The following is an 11,675-nucleotide window of genomic DNA, read 5'->3' as shown; positions in this document are numbered from 1 at the left end:
GTCTCAGATTTTACCATCAGGACTCCTGCTGCTCTTTATTGTTCTTGTTTGTATCTGAAGAGCACTGATTTTGAAGTGTCAGGGTGACAAGTTGCTAAAGGTTCTCACATGTCCTGTCCTACCTGGAGCCACCAGACACTCAAAGATCCTACAAACTAAAACACATCTTTTGTTTATTTATTTTTCAGTTGTCATTTATTGATTAAGAAACAAAGTTTGGAAAGAAAAAAAAACATTACCACTTTAAAATATTTGGAATATTGAATTCTCAAACAATTCTGATCAAAGTTATAGGAAAACAGTGAAGAAAAGAAAAAATCCCTCTATTTGTTTTACATTTCTTTACCGTTTAACTTTCACTTTCTGAGTGTTTTTAATAAGGTTCTTACACATTTTATTACACTAATAAAAGGCCGGGCGGTCTTTATCCTTCAAGCTCGGGTGCTCTACAAGGGCTTGAGAGTCTCGTGCAGTATCTTAGCTGCGCTCTTCTGGACAGATCTCAGATGTTGTTTCTGGGATCTGCCGAAGTCACTCGTCTAGCTTGGGCGTCGCTGCATGGACTGCTCTGATTACTACACGGACCACTGTTCACCCTCCACATCTTCTCGAGCTCTTCTCTGAGGCCTTGGTACTTAAAGGCAGACCTTCACAGTTTAAACGATCTGTAATTGAAACTAGACCATTTAAAGCTGCTGTCCACCTCGTCCTCATCAATCAATCAATCTTTATTTATAAAGTGCTTTTACATGGTTAAAAGCAGCCCACCCCACCCTCCAACTCACTCCCCACACTCTCATTAACATAAGCGATGTGAATGCACACATACCCCCCCCCCCCCCACACACACACACACACACACACACACACACACACGCACACATGCACACTTAAAGAGTAAAATTGGGCTGGGTACGCATGAGCCAGGTGAGGAAACACTATAACAGGGAGCCGTCTGCACCGGGAGCTGGTCACAGACCGCAGCCTCCAGGCTGGGCACACAGCAGGAGGGAGGCAAAGAAGCCCCCCAGCCAGGCTGAAAGGACCCCAGAGCCACAGCAGCCACGGTCGATCACAGCCCCGGTACAGAGAGCGCCCTCCGAGGAAACACTGGAGATATGACACAATAGGATATATACAGGGTAAAACGATAAAATAAATAAGAACGGGATACAATATAAATATAAATAGAGTAAGAAGATTAAAAAATGAATAAGAATAAAATCAATAAATATTAGGTAAAGCCTAAATTAATCATAGAATAACAGGATAGAATAAATAAGCATAAAATAAATAAACGTTAAGTAAAAGCTAAATTAAAAAGGTGGGTCTTGAGCCTGTTCTTAAAAACATGTACGTTCTCTGCGGCCCTGAGCTCCTCCGGCAGGCTGTTCCACAGACGAGGACCATACCACTGAAAAGCTGCCTCTCCGTGAGTATGTGTCCTGACTTTAGGGACAATCAGAAGGCCAGTACCAGAGGACCTCAGGGTCCGCGAGGGTTCATATGGTAAAAGCAGATCTGAGAGATAAGAAGGCCCAAAACCATTAAGACATTTAAAAACCAATAAAAGAACTTTAAAATTGATCCTGAAACACACGGGGAGCCAATGCAGCGATTCTAAAACCGGTGTAATGTGGGCCCGCCCTCTGGTCTTCGTCAGCACACGAGCTGCAGAGTTTTGTAAAAGTTGTAAAGGTGGAATATTCTTTTTAGGAAGACCAGAGAGCAGGGCATTACAGTAATCAATGCGACTGATAATAAAAGCATGCATCAGCATCTCCATGTTGGCCCGAGAGAGAATAGGCGGGACTCTGGCTATATTCTTTAGATGATAAAATCCAATTTTGGTTACATGTTTAATATGTGGGAGAAAAATGCATTTAGTCAGACAATAACAAACACTGGGTGTCTGTGACAGATTCTGAGATAAAATACATTTTATCATCCATTACATGGTCACATGAGGTCACATGATATTTTAAATCTTTATACAATACTTTATATATGTTGACAATAAACCAAACACTTGTATGAACTATAATTTTTAGGTTAAGGGGTTTTTTTTTGTTGATCCTGGTCCTATAAATCATTACCTCAGTTTTGAGTGTCTTGGCAAAGGCAGTAAACACTTATGTACATGTTGTGTTTTTGTTTTGTATTTTTTAATAATAAATCCATTTTGGAATAAGAATGTAGCAGAGAGCTTCATTTCCAAAACCAAGCAAAACGTTAAGGATTTAGTTCAAGCTGTGATTGGGGTTATGTCATATCATAATATTAATGATGTTTCAATAAGGAGAGTATTGAGATTATCAGCGTGGGAAAGTGGTAGTGATGTAAAGAATAAAAAAAGCAGCCTAACAATGACTAATGACACTTTCCACTGATTCCTTTGCTTCCTTACCTGAGTGAGTCCTGAAGTGCATTTCTAGACTTCCTTTAAATTCTTTCATGCAGACTTGACATGTAAATTCTTTCCTTTCCTTCACATTTTAGCACTTAACCATCAATCAGGTCAATTAGGTGTCAAAACATGTTTGTGTGTCCCTATATGGAGGACGAAAAGAGAACATTCAACAGGTCCAGAGACCATAACCCTGTCCACGTATATATATACACACACAAACATCTTATTTCCTTTCACTGTGTGCAGCTGTCACAAAGCAGCAATCAGTGGCTTTGCGATCTTTGTTTCTTGGACCCAACTGGCACCTCTTTCTCTTCTGCTGTGTGCTTCTTTCCTGTTGCCAGATCGGAGCACTTTTTGTCCCTCCACACCTTCCCATTGCTTTAGTGATGTAGGTTGGTAGGGTCGGGGTACCTTCCAGTCGACTGTTCATGTGAGGTGTCACAAGCGACATCAATCATGTTGTACCAAAGCACCGTGGGCCACCTTTGCGTCTGGCATTTGCAAGTGTAGTTGCCAACCATCTGGTCCATAGTATCTACTCCTCCTTTGGTCTGGTTGTAGAAGAGAACTGCTTCTGGTTTTTGCTTCGGGCTGTTTTCATCCTCCATCTCGCTGTGGTGCATTGTGCTGAGCAGCAGAACAGCCGTTCCCTTTTTTCTCACATAGCTGATCATGGTCACACTGCCATTGAACCCATATTCAGTGGACCTCTCTAGACCTGGAAGCCTTCATAACTGGAGGAGTGTCTGGCTTGTTCTGTCGCAAAGTTCCCACAATAGTAAGACCCTTCTCCAGGAGATGCTCTGCAAGAGGCACACTGGTGAAGACGTTGTCAGTGTTGATGTTGCGACCTGTGTGTCTGAATCCACTACACAACTGATGGACAATGTTTTCCCCCAGATTCTTCTGGATGTCTTCCCCTGGTTGTCTCCCTAGGTACATGATCCCATCAATTGCATATGGGGTGGGTGCATCACACACCCAAAAGATTTTAATGCCATACTTGGCAGGTAGATGTCTAAGGGGGACAGTCAGAGATGCGAAGAATTAAAGGTTCATAGAAGATTCCATAGGAACTGCTCCGGGTCATTTTTGACACCACTTGTGAAAGAGTGAGGTAGTGATACAAAAACTGCAATTTACTTAAATTAATGAAAAAAATACATAATTATCAAAATGGTCTCATGTCACAAACTCATTTTATGAGGAATACCTGGAATATGAATATATTACACTGGACTGAGGTGAAGCTTGTCCAAGGAACAGTTTAGCAAATATAGAGAAGTATAGCTATAACAAAGGCAGATTAATAATAGAGTCTGAAACTTTTGTCATCATCAAGCCTCTCCAACAGTCACTGGACCCATCTGTAGCAGTTGTCACTATGGAAACTTCAACCACAGATGCCACAGAGGTCAGGTCTCTCTCCAGAGAAGAATCAGTCTACTTGTTCTTATTATTAATGATGCAGAATAATCATATAGAAATAAAAAACCTGAAGTTGTGCGCTATTTGAGCATGTTGCCTGACTGGAACACTAAAGGACTCGGCAAGAGACGTCTGTCTCTCCCTAGCAGCACCTGTCCCTCTCCTCCTCTTCAGTTCGCCTCAACATAAGCTCATCATATTCTGTGATATGATTTGAGGTGTTTGACGAGGTTAGTGGTGTTGCCACCGCATCTTGGCTGTTTGTGGAGGTAAAATACGTCCACACATGACTCCGTCACACACACATTGTTGTGAGTGCGCACGCCAAGGGGCTGCGACACATTTATACAGCCATATTTTGCATATGACTGTGAAATGTGTAAGAAGAAGTAGTTCCTTCTAATTTAGACGATCCGAATGATATAGTTTCTTTCCACTGTGTTCCTGTTAATGAAAAACTACAAATTTTCCCCAAAGTACTAAAATATCAATATTTTAATACGAGAATCGATTCTAGAACATAAATTACTGGTAAAAAAAAAGTCAATATTTCAATATGCCACTAACGGGCAGCTGACCCAATCAACTCAATATGGAAAATGATAAACGCACATTGGCCCTCTCAATGGGAAATTTGAGTATTTAAAACATAACAAGATGGAACAATCGACCAACATAAAGTATTATGCACGTTGTGCAAGAAGGAATTTTCTTTTCACCGAAGCACCTCCAGCTTAAAATATTAGTGTATACTTACTTATTAGTACATAGTTTTTTTAAGGTATATTTCACAGCAGAGAACCTGTGCTAAAAGATTGAAGAAAACTACACAAATCCTCTTTGAATTTAAGCATACATTCTTTGTGTTTATTCTGCATTTACTTCATTATATTGCATAAATGTCAGTTACAAGCTTAAATATAAAGTTGAAAAAAAATGTATATGCAACCAGGCTGTTGATCAAGTATATGCCATTAATCGTGATTAATTACAGAAAATTGTGAGATTAATTAAGGTGTTTTTTTTTTTAATCTACTGACAGCAATAGTTTGTTTATACAACATATGTCTAAGAAATATGGACCAGAGCCAGAGTTACTCAGCGCAATGTTTACTGTGTCCTGACTTCTTAGTTCTTTGGGGGAAATTCCCAACAATTATTAACTCGTCCAGCAGAACACGGCTCTTTACTCTGCCTTCACATCGTGCTTTCATTGCTGCAAAATGTGTCTCAGGACTCTTGGATTTGTCCTCGTTTTGTTTCCTGGATTGCTTCAAGGTAAGAAGATTCAATTCTGTTATAGTTTGTAAATGTGAGACTTATGTGGGATTTTAAACAATTTTCTTTATTGTACATCAGCACAGGGTTGTGATCCTCCCAGACTGGTTCATGGTAACTTTCTCCCCAGACAAGAGACTTACTCTGACAGAACCACGATCACTTATTCCTGTGATAACGGATATAAACCTGTAGTGGAGGGTTGGTGGGCAACCAGTACCTGTAAACGTGGGAAATGGTCTCATGAACCGCAATGTATAGGTAGGTCAGTCCCGGGAATGGTGAATTCTTTTACCATCTTTTACCAAAGATGAAAATGAAATTCTGTTCTTAAGGAACAATGTAATTAGTTTAGATTTGCTAAAAAAAAAAAAATCAACTCAATTGAGGAAAAAGAACGATGAAATCAGATTATTTCAGTAAATAAATATAAAAAGCAATAAAATCCAATTGAAGAATTGTGAAGTTTAATTTAATGTTTTTGTGTCAAGTATAAAAAAATTTTATTATCGTATTTTTTAAGAATTACAAACTAGGAATTTCAGTCTCTCACAAGGAATAATAACAAAAACTTTCTTCCAGTAATTCCTTGAATTAGCTATTCACAACATTTAATGCGGCATGTTGCTGTTCGCAATCAGAAAGTTGTAATTATAGTTACTCTGTAAAATCTCAAAGTGTTGATGGTGACTCTGGTCTGTTCTTCCTCAGATGAAAGCGCCTGTTTTGGACCAACTATTCCCAATGGAAAGTACCCTGAAAACTCAAACGGCTGGTATGAGGATGGAAGTACACTAACGATAACATGCGATGGAGGATTTGAGCACCAAAACCAGTTCACCACCATTACCTGTGGAAATGGAAAATGGCCCTCTGCACCAGTCTGTGAGAGTAAGTCTGCCACATGTTTGACTCCAGTTAGCTGTTCAACACTTTTTTTCTGCTTCTATTCATGACTTTTTATTTTTACAGGAAGTATGAGTGCATGCAGTGCACCTCCTAAAATCCCCCATGCAGTCATCATTCATGGATACCAGGAAGTGTTTGCACCAGGTTCAGAAGTGCAGTATGAGTGTGAAGATGGATACACTGCACACACCGAGAAATCTGTTTGTATACAGGGAAACTGGACACCAGTGCCAACATGCAGTAAGTGGTCATGAGTTAAAATTCTTGACTCACTATAACATAATATTATAATAATATAGTAGCCACGTAGTACAGCTCAATGGTGTGACTTGATCTTCACGGAAGAGCATTTAGGCACCATTATTGACAAGTTTGTACCAATAACTCCTCTCAACCTGCAGACAGAGGAAGTATTAAACCATTTATTTATTCTCTTTATAAAATATAGATATACCTTGTAGCAATGTTTTGAAAACACTCATTCACACATCTTTCTTTATTTTGACTGACAAACAAGACTTGCAAATCATTAGTTATAGAACAACACCAGTTAGTAAGCCACAAAAGAAATACAAATGAAAATTGGGGGTGGACTCAAACCATGAAGTAGCCTGGGAGAGAAACAGAATAGGAATGTCCTTAAAGCAAGCACATGTGTATAGTGTTGTGGAGGTGAAGAGAGTGTCAGACAGGGTCCATCCATCCATGCATCCATCCATCTTCTTCCGGGGCCGGGTCACGGGGGCAGCAGCCCAAGCAGAGAAGCCCAGACCTCCCTCTCCCCAGCCACCTCCTCTAGATTATCCGAGGGAATACCAAGGCGTTCCCAGGCCAGCCGACAGATATAATCTCTCCAGCGTGTCCTGGGTCTGCCCCGGGGCCTCCTCCTGCTGGGACATGCCTGGAACACCTCACCCAGGAGGCGCCCATGAGGCATCCTTGTCAGATGCCCGAACAACCTCAACTGGCTCTTTTCGATGTGGAGGAGCAGCAGCTCTACTCAGAGCCCCTCGCGGATGGCTGAACCTCTCACCCTATCTCTAAGGGAGAGGCCAGCCACCCTTCAGAGGAAGCTCATTTTCGCCGCTTGTATCCCCGATCTCGTTCTACTACCCACAGCTCGTGGCCATAGGTGAGAGTAGGGACGTAGATCGACCGATAAATTGAGAGCTTCGCTTTTACGCTCAGCTCTCTCTTCACCACGATGGACCGGTGCACCAATCCGTCTGACAATCTCTCGCTCCCTTCTCCCATCACTCGTGAACAAGACCCCGAGATACTTGAACTCCTACACTTGGGGCAGGAACTCATCCCCGACCCGGAGTGAGCACTCCACCCTTTTCCGGCTGAGAACCATGTTCTCAGATTTGGAGTTGCTGATCCTCATTCCTGCCGCTTCACACTCGGCTGCGAACCGTTCCAGTGCATACTGGAGGCCTTCACCCGATGAAGCCAACAGGACCACATCATCTGCGAAAAGCAGAGATGAGATTCTGAGGCCACCTAAGTAAAAGCCCTCCGCCACTTGGCTGTGCCTACAAATCCTGTCCATAAAAGTTATGAACAGAATCGGTGACAAAGGGCAACCCTGGCAAAGCCCATCACCCACGGGAAACAAGTCTGACTTATTACCGACTATGCAAACCAAGCTCTTGCAACGGTTGTATAGGGATCGAATGGCCCATAGCAATGGGCCAGACAACGCGTACTCCCGCAGCACCTCTATGTCTCAATGAAATATATGCAGCATGTACCATATAACTAATGAGTTATCTGTTCTCATCAAGTAGAGGAACTACTGGACATCAGGGAGGTACAGCTAGCAGCAGGACTCATTTATAAGTCAAAGAAGTTTATAAAGTGATTTCACTAACAAGGACCACATCCTTGGTAACAATGGGCGATGGGGGATAAGGAAGTGTGAATAGTGCTGCAGTTTGGGGAAGGCCTTTTTTTTTTCTTTTTTTTTTGGCCTGTCCCGTTTGGCTCTTTTGCCATCAGAATTGTTGTCTAAAGGCAAAGAAAGATGCCCAACGGATTTACTTTACCAAACTGACCATCCCAGCCTTGCCGTAATGGTCCATTTGATTCACCTTTTATTGTTTATTTTATTTTCACTTACTGAATACGGGACAGACTTGACTGGGGGAAAGGAGGGGAGAAAGAAAGAGGGAAAGAGAAACAGCTGAGAAGAGGGACGGGGGAGAAGGGCAAAAGACAAAAACCAACAGAACGGGCAGAGAAAAAAAATGCATATATCAATCACCTGGATCACCTGCTGAGAAAGAAAAAAGAAAACAAGCAGAAGAGAACAAGAGTAATAGAATAAACAACATCACAATGATATATGGGAATATGACAGTAAATACTAAATGTTAAACATTATTGTGCAGCACATAAGATCAACAGAACACAGTGTGCTTTGAGGTAGGAGCCAAAAAGGGTGTAGTTTGTGGGTGTGATCACCCGTGTGTACACCTGTGAGCATGGACGCGCTTGTTTTTTGTTTTTTTAAAAGGTTCCTTCATGTAATAATCTGCTAGAGGGTGTGGGGGGGCCACAGCCCCGTCCTCCAGGGCGTGAAGCAGGTGTGGAGATCAAAACTCCAGACATCCAGAGGCCCCCAGAACACAAGAGACCAAGGAAGACCAACAGAGGGGCAGCCGCGCCACTGTCCCAGAAAGAGCTGAGGAGAGTCCCAGATGAGGGCTCACCCAGCAGCCGCGGAGCAGAAGCCAGGGGGAGTTGCAGTGACGCGCCCGTGAGCTCCGCCGGCAGCCAGCCGCGCCTGAGTGACCGAGCCCCAGGCCGGGAGGCCGGGGGCACCCCCCCTCCGAAGTGGCCCGAGCGAGCCCCAGGCTCCAGGCCCCGATAAGCGGCCGCCAAGGAGTGAGCCGGTGTGTACCTGGACGCCCATCCCCGGACACAAAGAACCACCAACGCACCGATGTCTGAGGGGGTCCGCCACTGGCAGGGGAAGTGGTGGTAGGGGGAGATAGGCCTCCAAACCTTGGAGGGCCTGAGATGTCCCCAGAGAGGTGGCGCCTGACACCCAACCTGACATATAGACACAGACATACAGGCACACACAGATACAAACATCCATTCCCACCCTCATGCTCTCATATGCACTTACTCCACACTCAACCAACGTGGAGACAGACATAAAGAGACGCTGTACACACAATCACACTCCCCAAGCGTACTCTACAAACCGGGTCTAGGTGCCCCCGCCCCTGGAGGGGGGAACTGCACCCAGACCCAGGTGGTGTTTCCCTTTTCCCTGCGGTGGGGGGAGGCAGACCGCCCCGACTCCGCAGCAGCAGGAAGGCTCCACACTCCAGACCGCAGTCGGACGGCCAACTCCTCCCCTTCAAGGCCTTTGGGGAAGGCCTTGAAGGGGACTGGCGACGGCTCTCGGACCGGGCAGATCCCCATGTACTAACGAGAAATAAATGGAGGAAAGGAAGAAAGGATAGGAAAAGAGGATAAGAGAGGAAAGAAAAGGGGGGGGGGGGGGGGCATGAAAATGAGAACAGCAGGTAATGGAGAAGGGGGGTTTTATAGCCTGAGGCCGGAGGGGGCATGAAGGAGGAGTGGTCCCGCTCCTGAAATTCAGATGATATCTCCAGTCTAACTGATCTGTTGTCTGTTTTTGTACATTATCTGCTCTGAATCCTGCAGCATCTTCTAGCACCTCTGACTCAAATAACAGAGACAACAGGCTTATACCAATAAACAGTAAGTTGCTCACAACCTTTTCCACTTAATCAGCATATACATCAAATTCAGTTTATATATTCAATTTAGCTTTTTTGAATGACAACAAGCAGCTGGATTGGAATTAGAAGCCAGTGTTAATGAATGAATGAAACTGGTTGATCCCTGCAAAAATTTATTAATTTTGATTGGTTGGCTAAGTTGTACAGGAATTGATAGATTTGGAAAACTAAACAGCTGAGTACACAATGATTATTTATTTACACTCACTTTCTTTTATTTTAGTTCAGTCATGTGGAGCCCGCCCAAACATTGAACATGCTGCAGTTGTGGAAGAAGGTCCAATGTATTTAAAATACCAGTGCAATGGCTTTTACAAACTAGCTGGTCCAGACACTGTGAATTGTTACGGTGATGGTAGCTGGTCCAAACTGCCCACCTGTGAAGGTATTAAAAATAATTTTACCTCCAAAGGTTTATTAAAAATGTTCCTAAAAATTCTACTTATGTTTGTTTTTACTTGTTGTTGTTTTTGCAGGAGCGGTCTGTGTGGTGGATCCTGCTAGATATGCTCGTTATGGTTTTGCAGCAGCTCAACCTGCTTACATGCGGGAAGGAGAAGAAAAATATTTTTCTTGTATAGCAAGAGACAAATATATCTATGTTCGGTGTACTAACAGAAGGCTAGATTTCACCAGATGTAAGTATTTATCTCTTTACATTTTAACTCTTTGAGTTTCTTTTTTTGTTTGGCAGCAAACAAAATTTCTTCTCTGGGATCTGATACACAAACAAGAGGAATAGTGAAAGAAAAGTAAATAAAATTTCCCACACAGGAACATATTGAAATAGAAACCTAGCATTGCTGATTTGTTAAAAGCTGCAGCTGATGTTTGTCTATAGGAATGACACCCCCGCTTCATGTTGTTGTATGGAGAGTCATTCCCAGCTTCCAACAGCCAAGCTCCTCTATCTGCCTTTGTCCCAGCACATCACACAAAGCAGGAGATTCACTCTTTATCACAGGAACAAAGTGATTTAGTGTGCAGCATCCACACTTGTTCCAGTTGCCCCCAAATCACCACAAAACAGTTTGTTATGGTTACAAAACACACAATGAAGTAACTTCAACAAATGTTAATATGGAATAAAAGTAAAACATGAGGAATAAAAGCAGTCTGGCTCTTTAAGAACAGAGAGGATTTTCCTCTGTAGGTTTATCTTTGAATGCAGTGAATCAGTCCTCACTGATAAAGTTTACTCGATATGAGCTTCTAACTGACAAACTATCTGCTTCTTGTTTAGGCTGTGATAGAAATGAATTTCACTATGATGTAAGTGTTGTTCTTTGATTTATTTTCAAACAAATATAGTTTCTTTGAAATAAATGTGCTTGATGTTTTTCACTCAGCTGTTGTTTGTTTGTTGGTGTTTTAATCAGCCTGACTGCAGAAGAATGACCCTACTGACAACACAACCTTTCTGAAACACTTCAACCAGAACCTGCAGAGCAACAATGAAACATGTTTCTTTTCTTTGTCCAGTTTTGGGGCTGATTGTTCTTTAAACACCAAACTGTCCATAAATGATTTGAACTTTTCATGCACTCAGTACATGATGTGTACACTGAATCCATAAAGTGTCGATGGCTGGCTGAGGTCTGAATAAAATGTTTCATCATCAGAGACGTCTTTGTATTGCTTTGTCTGCTAACTGTGTAGAACAGTTCTTTTACTATGCACACCAAAATATTATTTAATAAATAACAATAACGGAAACACTATAGTAAGCACACAGGAACAAGTTTATTGATTTGTTTTACTTCATGATGGTGTTGGCTTTGGTTAGTGACCAAAAGCATGCAGAAGATTCAGTAAGAGCATAGGGAGATATTTTATTTTAAGCCAACATGAAAATAATCTCAGGA

At 42.5% G+C, this 11,675-nt stretch overlaps 1 protein-coding gene across 1 annotated transcript; it reads left to right on the top strand.

Moving 5' to 3' along the window:
* The first annotated feature begins 5,018 nt into the window (after positions 1–5,018).
* Positions 5,019–11,428, top strand: LOC146648456 (complement factor H-related protein 1-like). Its single transcript, XM_085390206.1, has 9 exons — positions 5,019–5,119; positions 5,201–5,380; positions 5,831–6,010; positions 6,092–6,268; positions 9,713–9,769; positions 10,034–10,195; positions 10,287–10,448; positions 11,054–11,082; positions 11,190–11,428. Exons 1-9 carry the CDS (start codon positions 5,065–5,067, stop codon positions 11,232–11,234), a joined length of 1,047 nt encoding a protein of 348 aa, XP_085246332.1. The 5' UTR covers positions 5,019–5,064; the 3' UTR covers positions 11,235–11,428.
* Positions 11,429–11,675: the final 247 nt, after the last annotated feature.

This window comes from Rhamphochromis longiceps, linkage group LG18, assembly GCF_057381845.1.
Source record: "Rhamphochromis longiceps isolate RC_006_pf linkage group LG18, R_longiceps_female_GT1.1, whole genome shotgun sequence".
Lineage (NCBI taxonomy): Eukaryota > Metazoa > Chordata > Actinopteri > Cichliformes > Cichlidae > Rhamphochromis > Rhamphochromis longiceps.
Note: the sequence above shows the minus strand (reverse complement) of the source record. Positions and strands in the feature narration are given on the sequence as shown.